At 40.6% G+C, this 23661-nt stretch overlaps 1 protein-coding gene across 1 annotated transcript in view; it reads left to right on the top strand.

The window, feature by feature from the left end:
- Adgrg7 (adhesion G protein-coupled receptor G7) overlaps positions 1 to 23661 on the top strand; it is a 55898-nt gene that overhangs the window by 14778 nt on the left and 17459 nt on the right. The window contains exons 3-12 of the mRNA XM_006995774.3: positions 569 to 673; positions 4177 to 4289; positions 6159 to 6308; positions 7518 to 7615; positions 14108 to 14238; positions 14356 to 14463; positions 18069 to 18229; positions 19665 to 19820; positions 20430 to 20542; positions 22818 to 23161. Coding sequence (XP_006995836.1) covers positions 569 to 673; positions 4177 to 4289; positions 6159 to 6308; positions 7518 to 7615; positions 14108 to 14238; positions 14356 to 14463; positions 18069 to 18229; positions 19665 to 19820; positions 20430 to 20542; positions 22818 to 23161 — 1479 coding nt within the window. The remainder of the gene's footprint in view (positions 1 to 568; positions 674 to 4176; positions 4290 to 6158; positions 6309 to 7517; positions 7616 to 14107; positions 14239 to 14355; positions 14464 to 18068; positions 18230 to 19664; positions 19821 to 20429; positions 20543 to 22817; positions 23162 to 23661) is intronic.

The following is a 23661-nucleotide window of genomic DNA, read 5'->3' as shown; positions in this document are numbered from 1 at the left end:
CAGGTATAATTTTCCTTTTGGCTCCAGCCTTTAATCCAGGGCAACTAGTAATATGGTTTCTTCAGGTCCTTTTCAGGGGTTATATGCCATTTGACTCCATTTCAAATGTCAGGAGTTTAACTTAATTATTTTTTTAATCAGGATGAGTCTTAACTGTCATTAATCATTAACTGTCTATATTCCTCCTACCTAATGCATCCTACCCACCCATGATTTTTTGCTTTGATCTAAATCCTTATAAAGTCCTTTGCCAGTGTAGATTATAGTTTTTCAATTCTCTAGAGTCTAACTAATTAATACATAATTCTTGCTAGTGTGTTAGTGTTCGCACCTTCTCTCTACCCCAAGTCTGTATGGTGTGCATTGCAGCTGAAACCTCTGACCTAGCATATTGATTATAATAGAAGACATCTAACCAGAGCGAAATTATGGAAGCTCCTGAACCAGCCATTTGACTCTATGAATCTTAAATTACACCACAAAAGTTCTGAACTTCACCTTTTATCTGGTTTCAAAATTCAAAATGAAATATTTAATCTATAATGAGAGACATTTGTTTTCTTTACAGCTAATTTCTGTGAAAATAGTACCTACGAGAACCTTACTTTTGCCAGAATCCCAGTGGGCAGATATGGACCTTCTTTGCAAACATGTCCTGCAAACACCTTAAATGGTATGTGTTTCTCCTGGGATCTTTGTTTAAGCAGCAGAACTGTTAGACTGAGTCATATCTATCATTCCTCCAACTGTTAGGTCTCTGGACAAGACAGCAAGGAAGGCTTGACTCACTTTCATGCCAGTGTTTGAAGTTTAGTACAGAACTGCATCGAATCATACTTCCCCCAAAACCTTAATGTGGACCAGTTATTGGTGAACTCTTCCTTGTCCTCATTTAATTGGAAATTTTTCTTTAGCTTTCTCTGTTCCACGGCATTTGTTCAGGTGACTACTTATTCTTCTTGGAGCTGTATCATTTGTCTACATTATTTTAAATCAACGCATATTACAGATTCCTTCTGTACCTTCTCTCAGATGATATCTTTCCAAGTAGAGATGGGATGGAGCAGCTCTGTTGTGAGTAGTCCTTTGTTTCCTTGGTCATTTTGGTTATGCATCTTGGCACATTTCTAGTTTCATGATACCTTCATCAGTATGACAACCCTATGTGCATTGAGGCATTCCTAGAATCAAGGAATCCTGTTACTAGTATGTTTCCAGATGAGATCCAGAATGTTTATCACTTATATCAGTACCACATTAGGCAATAGGTTCTGAGTGTAGACTTTGCACATCCATAGAGCTCCTTCCTCATAACTAAAGTCTATTAGTCATGTAATTTTATCTAAATGTCTTACATGTCCCCGGATTGCATTAATTTGTATCTTATTAATTTTGCCAGTAGCCCTCATTTCTTATAGAACTGGATGCTTCAAGAATGCAGTCACTTTTAAATCATTTATAAATAATGTTCGGTAGAGCAGTAACAGAGAGGAGAATTTCACATTTAGATATTCACTTTTGTGCATCTCCAGACTACACTGAAATTCTAAATACATTGTAGGAATCTCTCTCTCCTATGTCCCTTCCTTCCTTATTCTAAGTGATTACTCGAGTATCCACAATCCAGCCTTCTCACAGTTAGGGTTACTATTGCTGTGATGAAACACCATGACCAAAACCTTGGGGAGGAAAGGGTTTGTTTCACTCCCACTTCCACAACACAGTTCATCATCAAAAGCAGTGAGGGCAGGAACTCAAGCAGGGCAGGAATCCCGAGGCAGGAGCTGATGCAGAGGCCGTGGGGGAGTGCTGCTTACTGGCTTGCTCCTCATAGTTTTCTCAGCCTGCTTTCTTATAGAACTCAGAACTACAGCCCAGGGGTGGCACCACCCACAACGGGCTGGGCCCTCCCCCATCAATGACCAATTAAGAAAATACCCTACAAGCTTGCCTGCCTATAGCCAGATCTTAGGGGAGCATTTTCTCAAATGAGGTTCCTTTCTCGCAGATGACTATAGCTTGTGTCAAGTTGACATAAAACAAGACAGCACAAGCCTTTTGATTAATATCTCAGAAAGCAAAAGGAGAGCTTCAATAAATTTGCTCTTTCTGTGCATATTTTATAGACCATACTATAGTGTATAGTGTACTGTGGTGATATATTGTGTGCCCCAATAAAACTTATCTGGGGATCAAAGGACAGAGCCAGCCACTAGATTAGACATAGAGGCCAGATCGTGGTGACACACACCCTTTATTCTGTCACTAGGGAGGCAGAGATCCATCTGGATCTCTGTGAGTTCAAGGCCACACTGGAAACAGAGCCAGGCAGTGGTGGCACACACTTTTAATCCCAGGACTTGAGATCTCATGTCTTTGCTTGGGAAGGAGAAATGCCTTTAATCCTAGGAAGTGATGACAGGAAGCAGAAAGATATATAAGGCATGAGGACCTAGAACTAGAAACTTTTTTAAGCAGTTCATCTGAGATCCATTCTGATTAGGACTCAGAGGCTTTCAGTCTGAGGAAACAAGATCAGCTGAGGAGTTGGTGAGGTGAGGTTGGCTGTGGCTTGTTCTGCTTCTCTAATCTTTCAGCTTTCACCCCAATATCTGGCACTGGGTGTTTTTTATTACTAAGACCTTTTAAGATTCATGTTACAGTGTACCTATGAATGACTGTTGTCTTCAATTTCTACATTGTATATACCTTATTTTTTTATGTTTTATAAACCAGGTACAACTTACAAAACATAACAGTGCACTATTTGAAAAAAGCAAGTGTCAGTAATATATCTATGAAGGTCATTGCAGATGTTTGATATAATACCTTCAGAGCGAGAGAAGAGAGTCATATTATCATCTTTTATTTGACATTCATTTGATTTGAGCAACCATTATAAAAATGTTTATTATATATACCTTTAAATCTCAGACTGAGTCCATATCATTTTAAAGATATGTATTTTAACCATTAACAAACTCACTTTTAATTCTATGGTAAGAATTATCTTAGATTGTTGTAGTTTATATAACAAGTTATATTCATTTCAATGGTGTTTGAGTATATTCATATTTCTGTGAATATTGGAAGAGACACACTTGACATATGGCTGCTTAAAAAATATAAATCCTGTGTGTATTAAAACTCTTATGTCTTGCAGTAGAGGTGGAGTCATCATACAAATTAATGAAAACTCCAACCTTCTATTTTAAGTGTTATTAAAGAAATTTCTGATATCAGTATTTCTTGTCATTTCTCTAAAAGCAGCTGCTTCAATACTGATCCTGAAGAAAGACAGCTGTCCTTCTATCTTTAGATGTTGTATAATGATTAGTGATTGGAGGACTGTGAGGCGGAAAGTTCAGGTGATAGCCTGAGAAAAGAAAACTGCCCAAAGAACTGTTGATTGGGAGGCAGCAGAACATCCAGCAGTTGCTGAAATACCCTGGAATTCTTTGTCTTTGAGGAGTTTTCCAGATTTGCATAGACATAAAAGATCAACATACATTTAATAGCTAGTAGGAATTTTTCATACTGATTCTGGTCTCAGCCTCGTGTATCTTCATTGTGTCCAATTCAAAGTCATTTTGTTCCTACATGTTAGAAAGTAAAACTTTCTTGAAGACAAAGAAGGAAGCAAATAGTAACTAACTGGTCCTTGTACGAAGTCTAGTTTTTCAAGATCAAGACAATTGCCTAGAATACAGCAGCAATTGTTGCAGTTTTCTATACTGGGTGTTAAAACAACCCCAAATTCTTGACCTAAAGCAACAAAGTTTTAGGCTTTTCACAGTTCTATGGGTTGGTTGTGGCAGCTAGAATGTTCATTTGAGGAACATGCACGCTGGCTGTTAGGCACAGCACCTCAAGTCAGCAGCACGTGGCCTTTCAGTAGTTAGACCTACTTCCTCTTATGGTACCTCAGGACAGCATTCTAACATCCCAGAAGGGTGGAGACTGAAACTGAGAGAACTTTTGAGGCCCAGGTGCTGGGAGTCATGTATTTCCACCACACTCTATTGGTCAAGGTCAGTCACGGGCCAGCCCAGATTCAAGAGTGAGCGGAAGCTCATCCTGGGAGAAGCAGCAGAGTCACACTGGCATGGAGCAAGTATGCAGGGATCACTGCATCTATCTTTATACACTTTTTCCCATTTTCCCTCCTTATTAAAGCGGGGATTCCTTTAGCAACTCGACTGTGCACTCTTTCTGAGTACGGAGAGATATATTTACAAAATGCAACGAGAGGAAATTGCACGGAAAATCTGCAGACCCTGGAAACGCAAGTATGCTTTCTAGTCCATCTGGTGGGCACTTCGGGGATGCTCTGAGTCTAGGCCAATCTGTTTGGTCTTCAGGTGCCTGATGGTCAAATCAATGCTTTTAAAACTCTCAAATTGTAAATTAAGAAAACCCATTCAGTTAAACCCTTCTTATTTGGTTAAAGTCGACGTCTGTTTAATGTTGACATTTAATTTCAGAATGTTTCAGCAAATGGTAGCCTAGAAAATATTTGCAGACTGTTCAAGTGTTGACTGAACGTAGACCCCTGACTTCAAAAACCAAAGGTGGTCTACTCCATCAAAATTAATGGAAAAAAATGATATGTACAATGACCCTTAGACACAGACAACTCCAGATTGATACTGGTCTCAGGGTTGTATCAATGAGCTAGTAAAATAAGAAGGATTTATGGCTACATATGCTCTCATTCATATGAAATTATACTGACTAAGGATAGAGGCGACTGAGCATGTGTGGAAGTGCCAACTCATTGGATCATGCAAGAACAGGAAGACACTGCAAACTTTGATGTAGGCACTTCTGTGTGCAAGCATGTCATATCTTCTTTATCAAATTGGATACCATTTCCATACTAAAGACATTATAGCTAATACCACCAATTGGTAAGCATTTACTTCTATCAAATACGGAGGAGCCTGGACATTAGCTAGGGTTAAGACCTGATAAGCCCACTGTAAGTTTAAGATGCATTTAATTCTCCTAATCTATGAGACCTCAAGACTGACCCACATGACATTCTCTAAAGTCACCCATTGTTTAACTTCATCATGTTTTGGATGACCGGAAGCTGTGGTTTGCTGTTGTTCAGAATCAAGACACTGTAGCACATTTGCAAATCTTTAGCGTATGGGAAAAGATCAAACTAAAAATTCAATGTGTTGTTAGTATTGAGTAAATCACTTCTAGATCATTGTAACACCAAAACAAACAAACAAACAAAACTTTGGTTAATTGGTTATTTGCCTGTAACATTTAAAACATTTTGTGTATACTACTAAGTGTTCTAAATCATTTTTAATTTTTAAACACCACAGATAAATATTACTGTAAGTGAGGGAGAGTACAGCTCTGAGGAGTGAAATGTTTGGCCAGGGACCATCGCCAAGCCACTACAAAGCCACTGTTGAATTTAAAATCCACAGGAAACCACACCAACTCCCTGGTCACAGATGGGCAGGGTGTGGGTGGGTTGGGAATGGGAAACAGGATGTGCAGGTAGCTGCCAGTCACACACACTGAAAGAAAGAGAGCAGATTCTGGAATCTGACAAGTCAGTGTTTGCGGCTTCCAAGATGTGTAAACCTGTCCAAGTCCTTAAGTGTTAGGTGGGAGCTCAGTTTACAGAGCCATTTCCCATTATGTGTTCTGTATGATCACACCTTAAAACATCAGAGTGCCAAGCACGTGACAGAGACTTGGCTGTTGAATTCAACAGTTTTTTGTTTGTTTCTTTTTTGCCATTTTTTTTTTTTAATTCTGTCTGCTGAGAGGATTTGTCTCCTCTCCTTCCAAGTGAGTACTGGTTTGATTTTTGAAGCGATGGTGCCATCTAGTGTAAAACTGAGTTCATTCTCTCCACACGGTTTGACCCACAGTTACACAGCCGTATGACTAAGGCAGGCAGTCTTGATATAATTCAAGCAAGTGGTGAAAAATGAGGAAAATCTCTGCTCTCTGTGTTGTTTACACAGCAAAAAAAAAAAAAAAGTAAACAAGAAGAACTCGGGGGGTGCGATGCTCAGGAGGTTGAGGCTCACCTAAATTTCAGCTCACTCAACTGCAGTCTTTGCAAAACGTTTATGAATCCTTGTATACATTTGACTTTTTGAAAAAAAAATCCTTTTAAACAGATAGACAGCATCACAACAAAATCGAACAATATTTCTGCAGAAGCCCAGTTTTTAACAGCTGATGCCAATCGATTAACTGCTGAGAATATCACTTCGGCTGCCCTAGTGGTTGGACAGATCTTCAATGAAACCAGAAGGGCTGAAGAACAGGTAAAATTCAAGATTTTAGCTTTGGCATGGTAGCCTATTGGTGGTGTTTCATTAGCATGTGCAGGGTCTTGGGTGAGGGGCATCCCAAATTCTATTCATTATCCTATAATTTGGGTGGTATTTAAGTTAAGACCCATAGGGCAGAGTACTCTTTCTGGGAGATGCACAAAGAAATTGAAAGAGGGCTCCTTGTCTGAACACCATCTGGGATTGACATGATGGTTGTTATTATATTAAATATTCCAGCATGTCCTAGAAGGAACAGGTCTCTAGCTTTATCATATACAGTTTAGCAATTGTATTAGACTATAACATACATGTTCTTTCCCAAATAAACAGTTTTCCTAAATATTTGCTCTGAAATAGGCCTTCAGCTCTGCTCTCTTTGTGCCAAGCAACCTCTCAGGTTGGTCTTTGGCTTTCTCAAGAGTCTCTAAACTGAGTTTACATGTCTAATATCATGGCCTGCTAAATTCTGAAACATAAAAAATGAGAAGTATAATCAATACTTGTCAACAATGAAGTTTTTCTATTCATCAGCAGGGTGGTAAGCCATGAGTATGAAGTATATCAGCATGGCTCCTTTCTTTTGTAGTCTTTAAATATTTTCTTTCAAAAAATGTTTTAACTACCAAAGGTCCCTTGAGAAGTAGGTTTTAAGTAATAAGGTAATGGAAGACATAATTCAAAGAATATGCACTTCCAATTGTAGAGTTTATAGAAAAATTTGTCAGCAAAGACACTGGAATGAAACGCCAAGCCATTATCTCTCCGTCTCACTGCTGAGTTTTCGATTGTAAGAAACTGAAGATACTTTACTGATAGTTATATAAGTACAACTGATAAGTCATGCCAAGCATTGTGAGCTATGATGTGTGGACAGGCAGGCCCACAGCCATATTTGTGTCTACTTTCAGACAAGCACTTGCTCTTCTGTTCTTATGGATGGAAAAGGGCTGTGAATGATCTTATCATGAGGTCAAATTCAAAACCCTAAACCTCCTACTTCACCAGCTTCATTAGGGTTTTACTTCTTATCTTGGCCCCTTCCTTTATATCATATAGGTCTTAAACTGAAACTTTGATTTCAACTTTTTGCCTTTGGATTATCATGCTAATCGTGCTATTTTCTACCATGATAGTTCCTCATGATAGTAGTAATGATTATGCATGACACATATCTTCTGTGATATGCCTTCTCCCTCCCAGGCAAAAAGAGTCGCTATAACCACAGTGAGTCAGATTCTGGATGCCAGTGAAGATGTTTTTCAGAAAGCTGCTGTGATTAATGAGGACTCCTTTTCCACGTAAGCAACAGTTTGGAACACAGTTTGGGAAGTACCACTTACCTTCTTAGGTTAAAGCACAAACCGAGGACCTGTATCTCTCAGGGGTGCCACAACTGCCTGATGCTTTGGGAATCAAGAGAAAATCCGTGACTTCCCACATGATCTTGCTCCTACATGGAGTGATATGTGCTACCTCTTGGTTCCCAGGGGGAGGGGGTCATGGCCAAGGAGAAAAAGGGAACTGGGATGTTTGTTCCCTTAACCAGGGTCAGGTGCAGTCAAGGCTGCAACCTCTGCACAAAGGTGCTCTTCCAGCTCCCTTCTTGGTGCACGGTGGCTCCCGGATACAGCACACTGTCAGCCTCCAGCTCACACCTCAGCACTCTTCCCAAAAACTGATAAGCTTTTTCCAGTTTTCCTACAGCTACTTCAAAAGAGAAAAAGAAATCCAACTCCCCTCCTTCACTTTCTCTTATGAAGGCTATGTTCCTGATGACTTTTGATTGTATATTTATATCAAAAATCATATTTATTCACAGAGGCCCCTCACTAAAGTACACTGTTTTAAACCCCCTTTTACATGTAAGTATGCTTATTTCAGAAAAATAACGAATTTTTACACTTGGCAAATTATTTGAAATTATTTACCTTTATTAATTTATTAGCATATACTCCAAATATATTCTCTACGTTTATATATTCATGAATTCATATATACAAGTAATTATATAATATATTAATCTATTATCATTTAATAGTTTAAGATATTTTTTAAAATGTGAATATCTATACATGTACACCATAATCATAGATTATTGCATCGTACGGGTATATTAGGGTTCACTAGAGGAGCAGAACTGGCAGACAGAATATCGTATTACAAATATGTATTTATTGGGTTGACTTACACAATATGGGCTGGGAGACAACAATGGCTGTGTATACACTACAGAGGCTGAGAAGTCCATAGTTGCTCAGTCTGCAAGGTTGGATGCCTTAGTAGTCCTGCTGAAGGCCTGAAGGATTCCTGGAGATGTTGTTCAAATCTTAGATGGTCTTTAAAAGAAAAAAAAAACAGAGCCACATATCAGAGTGAAAGCTGAAAGATCAGAGAAGTAGAACAGCCTCTACAAATTCCTCAGCCTACAGAGAGAGCGAGTTCCTGTTTCCTCACACCTTACATACCTTTCTCTGCCCTGCCATATTACTTCCTAGGATTAAAGGCATGTGTGCTTCCCCAGCAAAGGCATGAGATCTCAAGTGCTGGGATTAAAGGTGTGTGCTACTACTGCCTGGCTCTAAGTCTAGTCTAGTGGCTGCCTCTGTCCTCTGGTCCTCAGGCAAGTTTATTAGGGTACACAATATATCACCACGTGGAGAACTGCTGGTCCTCAGTTCAGTTGGAAGGGCTGAGAAGCTGGGTTCCAGTATCAACACAAAGTGGCAGCAGCAACACCAAAGGAGACACACTGGCCAGCAAGGTGAAGACGAGGAGCAAACAGCACTGTCTTTCTGTCCGTCCTCTTTACTTCTGGCCACCTCTGGAAGGGGCTGCCTGCTCTAGTAGAGAGTCTTTCCTCCTTTAGTTAACTCTTCCTGAAATATCCTCACAGGTTCTCCTCATATATAACATGGCCCTGCACATGCCACACACGTGTGCATATGTGCACACTACATAAATGCTTGTTCAAAAATGAACCATTGCAGTGAGTGAACTTTTCCCTAACCAAGTCTCTGTTTGGTAGACTTTAGATGATGTTAAGTCTTTTAGTATGATGGACAATCAACCTTCTGTACAGAATCATTATTTGTATGACCTCATATCCTTAAGGGGCATTCCTCCGTGTGACTCTTCAGTTTTTGACTGAGTACAGCCAGCATCTACTTGGGGTTACACCAAAGGGGTACATGTGAAACAGAGCACTCAAAAGACCACAGTTCTGACAGAAGGGGCAGAGGTCATGTAAACAGTTTGACTGGTATATTTCATGACTTCAGATTCCAAGAGGAGGTTCGATCTTTCTCATGGGGCTGAAGGTGCCTCTCTTTTCCTAAAGTGGGGAAGGAGGTAACCATGAGCTCTGGAGTCTATGTTCACTGAAAATAGAAACGAAAGCCAGAGGAAGCCCTCCCACTGCTAGTCAGAGAAGAAGAATCTGTAGTAGCGGAGTATTGCTGAGTAAGGGGGTGGGGGAATGTGTTTGGTAAGAGAGAGGAAAAATGTAGGTTTTATCTGAGAGTCTTACAGGTTATGACATAGATGACAATTTTAAGAAACAATCATACATTTCCTGGCTTATGTATAGTGGAAAAGATAACCTTGTGTAATTTATGCGTAACATGCTGGTGGCTTAAAAAATAAAGGTGGCTAGAGGAGAAATAAACCTCAAAACATAGACTACACTGAACAACAAAGCCGTTCAGCCAGTCTCCACTTCTCCTTCATCTCACGCTCTGCCTCCAGCCCATCATTTTCTGACTGTGGTCTATTGGTTTACCTTATACCATGTGGTATTTGCAAAGCTGTCACAGACTTTGAACCTTCTTTCATTCACTTACCCAATTCTTTTACTTCTTCCATTAACCTCACAGTTCTCAGCAGACTCAAGCCCTCCGTGTTCATGACTTCTATATCTACGATTCAACCAACTACAAGCTGAAATGACTCAGAAAAAAAAAATGAGCTGAACATCTTGTCATCATCCTCTAAACAATACATTAGAGCAAGAATTTAGATACAATTTATATTGATAGGTTTCATAAGTAATCTAGATATTATTTGAGTATATAGAAATGAAGGCATAGATTTATAGACAAGCACTGCATCATTTTATGCAAGAATTTAAGCATTGTCAGAATCCAATGTCCGTAGGCCTAGAGGACCCCGGAACCAATCAATCCCCTGTAGAAACTGAGGGGCAGCTGTACCCTTGATGAGCTTCCAGTGACCTCTCTCTCCATTCTCCCTCTTTCAAGGGGAGGAAACCAAATTTGCTCAGGGCAACCCTGGATCTCCAAACTCCCATCTCTTGAGCTAGGCCTAGGTGCAAGGTCTCCTCCCAAGCCAGGACCCAGCCACCCATCTCACTTTTACTTCTGTCTTCTGCTACTCTGACTTTCTTTTTATGTCCCCCAGCTACTGAATTCTCCTTCTGGTCTCTTTATTTAGGGGGAAAGTGAAAATAAGAAAGATGAAAATAAAAGGGAGGAGAAGCATAGGGAAGAAGGACTCTATCTAGCCAGGCTTCAACCCCATCCAGTTGTCACAGTAAAGTGTGTGCTCTCCTCTTCTAAACTGGGACGGGCAGAATCTCCACCCAAAGCTCTGAGGCTCTGAATAGGGTTTCTGCTGGTGGCAGTAATAAGGTAAAATCAATGAGGTTAGGCTTTTCATTTCTCCTTTTGAATACTGGTTGCAAGGGCTGATCTATAACCCTGGATCCTTATTGTTATATTGAAGGTCAATATAACATTAGTTGCCTAATCGGGGATGTAAAACTGCCTCCCTAACACTACCTACCCTCTGCATCTCCCATTGGTTTGCATTTCTGCCCTAGTAAGCTTTCTTTAGTTACCCACTTCAGTTATCCTGACTGTCTTGGTTACTGTTTCTATTGCTGTGGTGAAACACCGTGAGCAAGTCAACTTATAAAAGAAAGCATTGAATGGAGGAGGGCTTACGGTTTCAGAGGGTTAGAATCCATGACCATCGTGGTGGGGAGTATGGCAGCAGGCAGGCAGGCATGGTGCTGGAACAGTAGCTGAGAGCTTACATCTTATCCCCCACGACGGAGGGAGAGAGAACGAGCAATATGGGGCTTGGCATGAGTTTTTGAAACCTCAAAGCCTACCCCTAGTGACACACCTCCACCAACAAGGCCACACCTTCTAATGCTTCCTAAATAGTCCCCCCCAAGCTGGGAACCAAACATTCAAATTTAGGAGCCTATGGGGGCTATTCAAACCACCACGCTGATCAAAGTGAAATTGATTGTAAAAAGATGTACTGAATCTCACCAGAATCTAAGCATAGGATGGTAACAGAGCCAGTGTGTGTGGAGCCAGATCTTTCCTGGAGTATGGAAATGGCTATGCCCCTAAGGCAACTTTGTGGTCCTTGGTCCTCGGAAGAAGAGTTTGTGGGCCTTTCCTTTATCTCAGCACGAGAGATTTACTTCTAGTTGTATTTTTCCTTATAATGGTAGACTGGCCTGACTTTTTACCCCTAAATCTGGAATTTCCTAATATGCCTGTTTCCCTGACTAGAAAGTTCCCAAACAAAAGAACTGGGTAGTTTCTTTTCATCATATCTGTTTGACTGTGGCCTTTTGGGTCAAACCAGCCATTCTGAGGCCCATAGTTAACCGACTCCATTATAATAACAGAGAAAAATCAAGTAGAGGAAAATGGCCTTAAAAGTAGCTATAAGTAAAACAATTCTTTAGAAATGTCTGTGACTATGGTTAACAACTCCATACATTTGGCATATCTTTTCTCAGCCTTTGAATGCCTGAGAGTGCATCTCTTGGTAGAGCAGTGTTTCTTGCTGGGAACTTACCAGGTGCTGTTGAGGCAAATGATGACTGTAGACGAATTTCTAAATCATCTTATTAAATAAAAAATCTGAATTCTCCTTCTAGTCTATTTATTTAGGGGGAAAGTGAAATTTATGGGGCCAAATATAGAGGTAAAAGCCTTTGAGAGATCAGGGAAATAGGAAAAGCCACCAGCCAACCTTACCTCACCAACTCTGCAGCTTCCAAATGCAAGCTACTTCCTGTCTTACCCGTGCCTTTATTGCCTTGCTGTTCTGTCCTCTCATTGGCTATCTTAGCCCAGCTACCTCACTTCCGTGTCACTGCCTGTCTGTACAGACCTCCAGGTCTCTATGGTTGGTACTGGGATTAAAAGCGTGTGTCACCATGCTTGGCTCTGTTCCCTAGTATGGCCTTGAACACACAGAGATCCTGCCTGATAAGTGATCAGATTAAAGGCATGTGCTGCCTGACTTCTTGTTTACATAAAATAGCTGGCCTTTCCCCCTGATCTCCAAGCAAGCTTTATTAAAGCACAAATAAAATATCACCACAGATGACAATAACAATTTCAAGTATCATTGGGTCATTTCTCCTGATGAAAGATGCTCTTGAATGTTAATATTTATTATGTGGGAAATACATAGCATAAACTGCTGAAAACTCATGGAATTGTGTAACATTAGAAATAAAAATATCCTCTTCATAAACAATCTCTAATTTAAGCTTCTTAAAAGATTGTGGTAACCAAAATCATTCATATTTTTCTGAATCTATGTCCAAAATACAAATCAATGATATTCCATTATCACGTTTTTATAATAAAATATAAGATTAACAAACCACTAACACATTAGAATTGGACAAAACAAACAAACAAAGGGAAAAGATCCCAAGAGAAGGTACTAGAGAGATCCACTCATTCATATTCTCTGGAATCCTGTAAAAACACTAAACTGGAAGCCATAATAAGTACTCAAAGGACATTCTTTCTGCCTCATCTTCTGTGGGGTTCCCTGAACCCTGAGAGGGGGAATTTGATCGAAACATCCCTTTTAGGGCTGCGTGTTCCAAAAATTCTCTCTTTTCATAATGTCTGTATTAGTTCTCATCTGCTGCAGGAGGGAGCTTCTCTGATGGTGGCTGAGCAAAGCACAGATCTATGAGTATAGTAGAATGTCTTTAGGAGTCACTTTATTGCTATATTTTTCTGTTTGATTTTAGAGCAGTAGTATTTGGTTTTACCTTAGATCCCTGGGCTAACTTATATCAGGTTCTTAGTCACCCAAGCTGTGTTGGGTATGAGTTCGTTCTATCTTTTGGAGTGGGCCTTAAGTCAAATTATAGATAATGGTTGCTTACTCCCACAAATTCTTATCAAATGAAACTTCTAGTCCCAAGAATAGGCTATATCTAGTTGAGCTATTGCCCAAAGAGTTCCCATGGGAACCCCTAAACAATCCAGACTGTTGCCAAGACTATAGGTTGCTCTCCACAAACTGAAGGCAATTGCTCCCCATTGCTGAAGACAATATTTACAAAATTCATTGAATGCGGAGAAGCTGAGCTGATACCTACATAGAGCCTTCACATCCACGTGCTAGCATCTTTGTTACAAAAATACTCTGCACACTAACTACCAAAGGAGAAACCCAAACACCAGTCCAGCCACAAAGCCTCATCTCTACAATGCTGCCCTGCCTGTAAGACATGCTAGTGCAACGGTGGCACAATGCTTGTGGGGTAACCAACCATCATACCATTTTAAAAATTACATGTGATAGAGCAAGACTCTGGTGAAGAGGACAGGCACATATTTAGGTAAATACACACAGGTCCACATACATACAGGTAATTGTCACATCACCGTGACTACAGGGGTTGTGTGCTCACACCTTTTCTAATGTAATGAGGGAGACAACACACATATGAGTTTGTGACAAAATGTTGCGTTGTGATGTTTCGTTGTATGCAGGCTCATCGAGCAAATGGAGTCTTACTCCTTTTCTCTGGGTGACGAAAGAGTGGTGGAGCCCAACGTCGCAGTCCAGTCGGTTACTCGAGGCGATGATACGGGGTCAAGTGTCCTCTTCTCTGTACAGAGAGGTAAGCTCTTTGTCCCCTGCACTTGGAACAGTAAAGAGCAGTCCAATGCCAATCACAAACAGTTCCTGGTTCACCCAAATGCAGATATTTAAAATTCTACTTCCCCTTTCCTTGTAGGATCGAGTGATTCTCTAGTTTCTGGTGGAACATCTGTTAATAAAACTGCAGACAGACTCAATCCAGATGCACAGACTGAACTTCAGATCTTGCTTAATACTGGGCAAAGTATGTCTTGAACCTTTTTTTTTTTTTTGCATTGTTTTGTAAATACATTCAAATTCAAGGGATTACTGACTTGATATCCATGAAGGGAGGAATAATCCTAGCTTACTTTTACACCTAATAATTTTGTTTGAGTGTCTTTGGGCTCTAATACATTACAGTAATCTCAGTTCTACTATTTCAGGTAACAGAGAATCCCTCTGCATTCCAAAAACACTTGGAGAGTAATAGATTGAAATAATAGTGCCAGGCATACAGATCTGTATTTCTATGAGACTCTTACACTCATCTGAAGAAGAATAAAAGTAAAATAAAGAAAGCTAGGAGTAAGAATGAATAAACATAAGGATATAAGTGAGTAAAATTATAAATTAACAAATGCTAGGCTTGGTCAACAAAATGGAAAATGGATTCGATGAAAAACAATGAAGCCAGCCTCTACCAAAGCTGACAGAGGGAGGAAGAGGTGTGGAAAGGAATAGCTAAAAAATGTGGAGACTTGAAAATAACAAGATGTAAATATAAGTTTGTCTAGGAAACCTAAGTGTTTGTAAAAATTATGATTTTTGTAATAGGTGATCAAAATACTATAGCACTGAGGGGAAGAGTAAGCAGGAACGCTACTTCTTAAAAAAGAATCCATGCGCTTGTACGGATTTCAGTTTCATCTCAAGCATGCCATTCTTTTATTTAAAAAAGAAAAGAGGAATCCAAAGTGCTGGTTTAACATCTGTATTTTGCTTTTGCTTTTTTATCTTTGATTTACATTTAATATTTTTTCAAGATTTTCATGCATGAGTACTGTATTGAAATGACTGGTTTTCACCCCTTCCCTTCTCTTTTTCCAACTCCTCCTATGTCCCCTCCTACTGCCTCTCAAACTCTTGACGCACGCGCGTGTGTGTATGTGTGTGTGTGTGTGTGTGTGTGTGTGTGTGTGTGTGTGTGTGTAACAATAAGAACACACACGCACACACAAATTACAAAGTCCATTTAGTATTGCTTGTATGCAGATGTGTTTAGAGCGGACCACTTGTGAATGGATAACTTACCAAGGAGCCCATCCCTGAGAAAAACTGACTCTCTTCCCCAGCACCTGTATTTTGCTTAGAAGGTATTATTAAATGTAAAGTTTAAGGGTTGGAAAAGCCTGATTTTACTTTTAGAAATCACAAACATGAATTTGTTTTTGGTGGATTAAAATGGCTTGTTCCTACAAAATAAAATAAAATGGAGTGAATTTTGTCATATAGTATCCAGGAGGGAAAGATTTGGTGAGGACAGTTTGTGGTGAGGAATGTGAGAAAGCCATACATTCCCTCCCAGGTAGAGGCTAGAGAAGAGTAACTGGCCAAGTAGTGACCAAGAGACCATCAGGACATTGCCTGTCGCCTTCTCAAGTCACGTGATGGAACAGGCACGGCTCACGGCTGCCATTTTTGTCATATCACGTATGAAAGAGAGCAAACGTGCAGTGTATGCAATTATCCTGTTAAAATGTTCATTTAGGAACTGGGGATATGACTCAACGGGTGAGAGCATTTTCTTTGTGTGCATGAGGACCTGAGTTTGGATCCCCAATACCCATGTAAAAAGCCAGGTGTGGATGCCTGAGCCCATAACTGTAGGAGATGAGGGGACAAGAGGAATTCTGGGACTTGTTAGCTCCAGGTTCAGTGGGAGACCATGTCTCAAGAAAGTAATTAGAGAGTGATAGAGCAGAACCCCTGGTGTCCTTTTCTGGTCTCAGCATGCATGCACAGGTGTGTACACTCACGTATAGATGTGTAACTATGCCACGCACACATACAGCACACACCAAAAGATGTGCACTTTCTTTCTTTTTTTTTCTTCTGAGACAGGGTTTCTCTGTGTAGCTTTGCATCTTTCCTGGAACTCACTCTGTAGTCCAAGCTGGCCTGGAACTCACAGAGATCCACCTGCCTCTGCCTCCCAAGTGCTGGGATTAAAGGCGTGTGGTGCCACCACCGCCACCACCACCACCACCACCACCACCCAGCAAGATGTGCACTTTCTATTATTTCTTTGGCTATCTTGCATGTGGCTAGCAGCTGTGTAAATGGTTAAGAAGTATTCCTCGGCTAGTTCTGTTTGACCATTGCCATGGCCACGCAGGTACAACTTCCACACTTGTAGCCCTACAGGACTTCAATGATTCCATTCTCGAATGTTCCAAAAGAACTGTTTCACAATAAATATCCCAGCCCTGAGATAGCTGATGACAGTCAGAGCAGAGATGGTGAGGAGTGCCTGTCCCAAGACCCAAAGCTTCAGTCAAATTTGTTGCTTTGTGAACTAAGGCATCTGCCCTGATGTCATCAAATGGCAGGCAGACCTCAGGGAAGCTTCTCTAGGCACAGCCATATTGACAGACAGTAACCTTTTGCTAGTTCTTGCTCAATGCTGTGCTAATGGAGGAGGCATCAAAAGCTGGGTCTACCCATAGGTCCTGCCTCCTATCTTACTGCATAGAAAGTGATATGTTTATAAGAGAGACAGAATAGGCAGAAATGTGACATTCCCATATAGGAGATAAGAAAAGTGAACCTCAGAAAGAAATCTATGAGAGGAAAATTATCGATTAGCCAACCATGGGTTGCATATATTAATTATGCTTACTATAGGCTTACAATATAGATCTGTATGCCAAAATTCTCTCTCTCTCTCTCTCTCTCTCTCTCTCTCTCTCTCTCTATCTCTCCCTCTCTCCCTCTCTCCCTCTCTCCCTCTCTCCCTCTCCTCCATCCCCTCCTCTTCCCTTTCTTTCCCCCAACACACACACACACAGTCAATTACAAGCCCCAGAGAGTTTTGTCTTGACTTATGATTGACCAATTATAAACTAGCATTTCCATAATCCTCTTTTTGGCTTTAATTTGCTTTAGCAACTTGCATAGCTCAGGTAGACACATTTACCAGCTTTTTATAAGGGTTATTACAAAGGATATATATGAATATAAGCACAGGATGAGATATGAGTGAAGGGGTGCAGAGTTTTGGTACCCTCTCTGGGAGTGTACCACACTCAGGAACCTCCACATACTTTGCTATTCCAAAACTTTCTGAACTCCATCCTTTGGATGTTCACGAAGACTTAATTGCATAGAAATAATTGAAGCATAGACAAGCATGTGGAAATATGATTGGACAAAGAATATGATCTAATGCTCATAAATAGAATAGGGAAATTCAACAAGTCTAGTAACACTCCTCTTCAAGACTGTGAAGCATCCCTGCCTCTTGGACCTGGGGTAAGATATTTATTTAGATGAAATCTTAAAATTTACTAGATCAGAAAGGCCAAGAGAATGTCCTGATGGCCAGCCCCAAAAGAGACATACTGGTGCCCATGGCCTGCTTTGTGCAGGTAGTTATGAACCAATGGCTGTGCACAGCAATGTTATATATGCATACTGTAACATTACCATACTATATTGCAATCAAATAAAAGCTCAGCAGGTGAACTATTTTTTATTGTACCTTATTCAAATATGAAGCGACCATGCAGTTCCACAATGACCTGAAACTTTTATTTTTGCTCGCTACCAGGTACATCTATTGAATATTAATGTCTGTTTTCTCCACAGATAAAAATTCATGTGGTTTTGTAGTGTATCAAAACCACAAACTTTTCCAATCAAAAACTTTCACCGCTACATCAGATTTTAGTCAAAAAATCATCTCAGGCAAAATAAATACAAGCGACCAAAATCCGGATGTTTCTGTGCAAATGGTGTTTAATCCCACGGTGAGTCTCCCCATGAATAGAAATTTAAAACATCTGGTTCCTCTTAATTACAAAACCAGAGATAATTTAAATAAAAGAACTCTACAGTCCCATGCAGGCTTCCTGGTTGTTGGTCCAGACTCTGTGAGTTTCCAAGAGCCAGGCTAGCCTTTTCTGTGGGTTTTCCTCTGAAGTCCCTGAGGCCCCTAGCTCCTACAATCCCTCCTCCCTCTCCTCAGCAGGACTAGTCCCAATGTTTGGCCATGGGTCTCTGAACCTGCCTCCATCAGTCACTAGATGAAGGCTCTCCACTGACAACAAGGGCAGTCACCAATCTGATCACAGGGGATGGACAGTTCAGGTTAGGCATCCGCTGCTGCCAGGAGTCTTAGCTGGGGCCTTCCTTGTAGGCACTTCCTTGTAGAGTTCCCATGCCCACCCACTCAGAGTCCACCCAGGAGATCTCTATTTCCCCTTCCCAGGGAGATCCATGCATCTCCTACTTGGGCCCTCCTTGTTACCTAGTCTCTCTGGGTCTGTGGATTGTGGCCTGGTTATCCTTTACTTTGCAGCTAATATCCACTTATGAGTGAGTACATACCTTGTTTGTCTTTCTGGTCTGGGTTACCTCACTCAGGATGATTTTTTTCCAGTTCCATCCATTTGTCTTCAAATTCCCTGATGTCATTGTTCTTAACCTAGGCCCTCTGCATATAGGTGACAGTTGTGTAACTTGGCCTATTTATGGGACTCCTGGCAATGGGAGCAGGGCCGTCCCTGGTACTTTGACTGGCTCTTAGGAACCTATTCCTCATGCTGGGTTGCTTTAACCAGACAGAATACAGGAGGAGGCGCTGGGCAGCTTGATATACCATGTTTTGCTGATGCACGTTGGAGGCATGCCCCTGTCTGAGCGAATACTGAGGGAGGGTGGGGACTTGAGGGGAGGGGAGATGGGGGGAGGAAGTGGAAGAGGAGGGAGGGGAGGCTGCCTGTGGTCGGGATGTGAAATCAATAAATCAATTCTAAAAAAGTTAACCGTGATATAAGAAAAAAAAAGAACTCTACAGAACATGTCTTTGAAAGCTCTCTTGAAGTAGCCATTTAAACCTTACCTAATTTTCTGACAAGCTATCTAAATAGAAAGTGAATTAATTTGATTTACATCCTTATGTACTTTCTTTGATTGGGTGGTTATTTGGTTTGCTTTTGAGACAAACTCTCACTATACAGCTCTAGCTGGCCTTGAACTTGGAGCAGTCCACTGGCTTCATCTTCCTAAGTACTTGGATTCTAGCTATATGCTTCCACACCTGCCCTTTTATGCCCTTAGTCTTCCTTTAGTCTACAAGGAAGACATTAATCCTTAATATGTACTTACTTCTCTTGAGACTCTTATCCTCTTAGATTTTTTTCCCCTATCCAATTAAGCACTGAACATGTCACCAATCCACAGTATGACAAAAGAGAATTCCAGCTTCACTCCTATGCCTGTGTCTACTGGAATTTCGTGACGAGGGACTGGGACACCCGGGGCTGCCAGAAAGACGGGAGCGCTGCAGGATTCCTCGGCTGCCGCTGCAACCACACGACCAATTTCGCAGTGCTGATGGTGAGAATGTGCAAGTTATATGGGAGGTAGAATTTACATAGATCCTAGGTTCCAATAAAAATGGGAGATGCGGGGAATGGATGAAGTGGTAGGTCTAAAAGGGAACGTGCTAGAAAGAAAGTAGCAGTTCGGTTTTGTTGTTTACAATGTGGTTTTAGGATAGAAATAGACAGATTTAGGTTAGCACTGTGTTTTTAAGGATGCATACATGTGAAAGAGATGGTGCGTCCTACTGGTCCTACTGGATGAACTCAGAGTGAAGTCCATGAGAGAGAGGAACCGTTTAATACATACCTGGCCATATGTAGGCCACTTTGAGGTCTGCAAACATTTTCCTTTGCTGCTGTCCAAGTTGCTGCTCTTGCTGATAAGTGGAAAAGAAATAGCTCTTAAATTCTTTATGTTTTCCCTATAGGTCCCTTCTCCCTTCCTTCAGCCTGTCCATGGCCAAGCTTCCCTGTAAAAGGGGCTTGATAAAAAAGAAAGCATATTTGGCCTCTGGCTGGTTATTTTAAGCAATATACTTCTACAATACTGACTTATATTAATATATTTTTTAATGCTTGTGCTAGCTTATTTAAAAATCTATGTCAAATTATTTTTTTTCAGACTTTCAAAAAGGATTACCAGTACCCCAAATCCCTAGACGTATTGTCCAACATTGGCTGTGCTCTGTCCATTGCTGGCCTGGCTCTGACTATCATATTCCAGATTGTCACCAGGTAAGAGGAAAGGGCTGCTTTTCACGGGACAAACTGCTCTCCTGATTGTAATTTACTGGGAGCGTTCATTTCAGAATTTAGTTTCTCTAAACTAGAAGGAAACTCAGTCCACAGGCTCGTTTTTTTTCAGAAGGCACAATCCCAAAGAGGCTGAGCTAAAGTTATGATAAACATATAGTTACAAATTAGACAACGGTTTCGACAGTGATATGATCCCATGGCCCACAGATCCTGCAGCTCTTTGATGTAGAATGGAACACGTCTGACAAGTTGGGTTGCCAAAGAAAACATTGCTGAACAACCAAGTTTTGAAATCATTTTTAAAATAAGGGAAGTTTTCAAACGGTGAAACTTCTGAAGTGATTGTTTCATAGCTGTCTGTTTTTAAGAAAAAAATCTTTAAATTTTAAGTAAGTACTTACGAACATATTTCTTCTCACCTGATTTTTCCACTGGACATCTAATTTTGCCTCCTTTGTGGGGTTTTATTGTTGTGGTTATAGACTGCAGGACAGTTTACAAAGACAAGGGGCTCCTCGACCTCCCCATGGTTTGGTGCGTCTTTTACTCCTGGCTCCCCAGGGCTAAGTACCATCCTGGGCCTTATAAAACTGTAACTACAGAATAAGCTCATCTATTCAATTTAAAACATTTCTGCCTAATTTTATAGGTTTATTTACCATTTAAGTGAAATGTAAGCAAAATAGCCTAGCATTTTCTTGTAAAGGCATCACATCATTGTATTTTTAACTTTTAAGAGTATATTTGGCATTAATTTAAAACTTACAAATGATTTTTAAAAAATAAACCCTGGACTTTTTTCTACATCCAAACACAAGTTCATCTATTAATTTGTAACGTTCTATTTTGAGCAGAAAATGCCATGTAGAGGCAGGCTCTTCTGCATGTAGCCTTTGTATATGTTTGCCAATGCCCCAAGCTCAGTGATGTCGAACAGTTTATTACCTCTCATGAGTCTGGGGCTTACCGGGGCTAGCCTAGTCTAGCTAAGCTCTCCCAGGAGATGGTAATCAGACAAGAGCTGGGATGAGTCCTCTGGAGGTTCCTCAAGGACAGTGCTTCTCAACTATCTTAATGCTGTGACCCTTTAATACACTTCCGCATGTTATGATGACCCCCAACCATAAAACTATTTCACTGCTACTCCATAACTGTGATTTTGATACCGTTATGAATCTTAATGTAAATATCTGGTATGCAGGCTATCTTATGAGGTGTCATGGCCCACAGGTTGAGAACCATTGCCCTAGGGTATCAGAACAGCTGGATCTTTCTCATGTACATAGACCCAGAGCATTTCTGGGTGGTTTCTTTAGCAGGATAGCTGGACTTTCCCCATGGCATGAGAACTCCAAGGAGCACAGTAAGAAAGCTGCCAAGGAGGCCATGATGGGACTTTTGTGTGACCTGTACTGGGACCCAAGGCAACCTTGATTCTGTGGGACCTTCCTCCCTAAAGACCAACAAACAAACACACAACAAACAAACATATAAAAACAAATTTAAAGGAACTTTAAAAATTAAAAAAATACTTTATTGGTATGAAATAAGTATATTAACATCTTTCCACCTACACGTCCATACTCTTGTTCTTCTAGTTGAATTTTCCTAAGGGTCATGAAAGTATGGAAGGAGGACTCAGCATTATTGTACCCAATGGATAAGTCAGTCTTGGCCACCAGCTTTCAGGTACATTCTGTTAGTTAAATTAAGGCAAGGACAGGCCTGGAAGAGGACTATGTAGGGCACAAATGCTGGGGATCAGGACTCACTGGCCACTGGCTTCAGAGATTAGCTATCATTTCTTCTTAGTCAGAATGCAGTGGGTACCTCCACCTGTCGGCAGAATTCACTTTGTAGAAACTCTTTTCTGATGTGAGAAAAAGAAGGTTTACCACCAGTTCATGGGCTGGATTTATATTGAGCAATTCATTTATTTATTTCTTCATAGTTTCTCTGAGGATTTTTAAAATTTTTTTGTTCATTTTGTTATTTTGGGGTGTATGAGTGTTTTGACTACATGTATTTAAGGGCACTATGTGCTTACAGTACCCATAGAGGCCATAAGAGGGCATCAGAGTCCCCTGGAACAGGAGTTACAGAGTTGGGAAACACCATTGACTGCTGGGAATTGAACCTGGATCTTCTGCAACTGAGACATCTTTCCAGCCCTGATTTTTTTCAGTTGTTTTGTTTTCACTTATGACCCAGTTCTTTATATTTACTTTTCGTTTTTTTATTTTTTTATTTTTAGGAAAATCAGAAAAACCTCAGTAACCTGGGTGTTGGTCAGTTTGTGTACATCAATGTTGATTTTTAACCTCCTCTTTGTGTTTGGAATCGAAAACTCCAATAAGAACTTAAAGATAAGCGATGGTGACATCAGTGTGAACCCTGACAACAACGAAATACCCGTACGGGACACCGTCGACACCCCGAACCCCTCGTGCACGGCAGTCGCCGCCTTACTCCACTATTTCCTGTTGGTGACGTTCACCTGGAACGGACTCAGTGCTACCCAGCTCTACTTCCTTCTGATCAGGACCATGAAGCCCCTCCCCCCTCACTTCATCCTTGTCATCTCGCTAGTTGGATGGGGTAAGGGTTTGCATCAACACTGTCCAGACATTTCACTTGTTGCAATTGTTTCATGTAAACAAACACCCATTGGAGGGCTAATCATCCAGGGTACAGGAAAAGAAAATAGAGTAATGAAGTACTGTTTCTGTCTAGTAGCTTTTTCTCCAATGAGGGACCAGGACAGGTGTACTGGACACAGTATAAGCTAAATTAAAGAGGTTAGTTTTTTTTTAAAATATCCCTTTATTGATTTATGCTAGATTTAGAACAGATGCGAATAATCTCCTGGCTACTTTGGTGGGAGTGTTTCACAGAAAGTAATCAGAATGACTTGTTAAGAAAAAAATTCTTGAAAGCTATATTGTGTCCCAGCAAAGACAAATGAAAGAATTGTCTCATTTGAACTCTAAATTGTTCAAGTAAAAGAGGAATTCAGACATTTTGTGGTGAACATTGTGATCGGAGATACAAAGGAATGAAAAATCAGATAGGATTGGTATATAGAGACAATATTTAAA

Source organism: Peromyscus maniculatus, chromosome 12 (genome assembly GCF_049852395.1).
Source record: "Peromyscus maniculatus bairdii isolate BWxNUB_F1_BW_parent chromosome 12, HU_Pman_BW_mat_3.1, whole genome shotgun sequence".
Lineage (NCBI taxonomy): Eukaryota > Metazoa > Chordata > Mammalia > Rodentia > Cricetidae > Peromyscus > Peromyscus maniculatus.
Note: the sequence above shows the minus strand (reverse complement) of the source record. Positions and strands in the feature narration are given on the sequence as shown.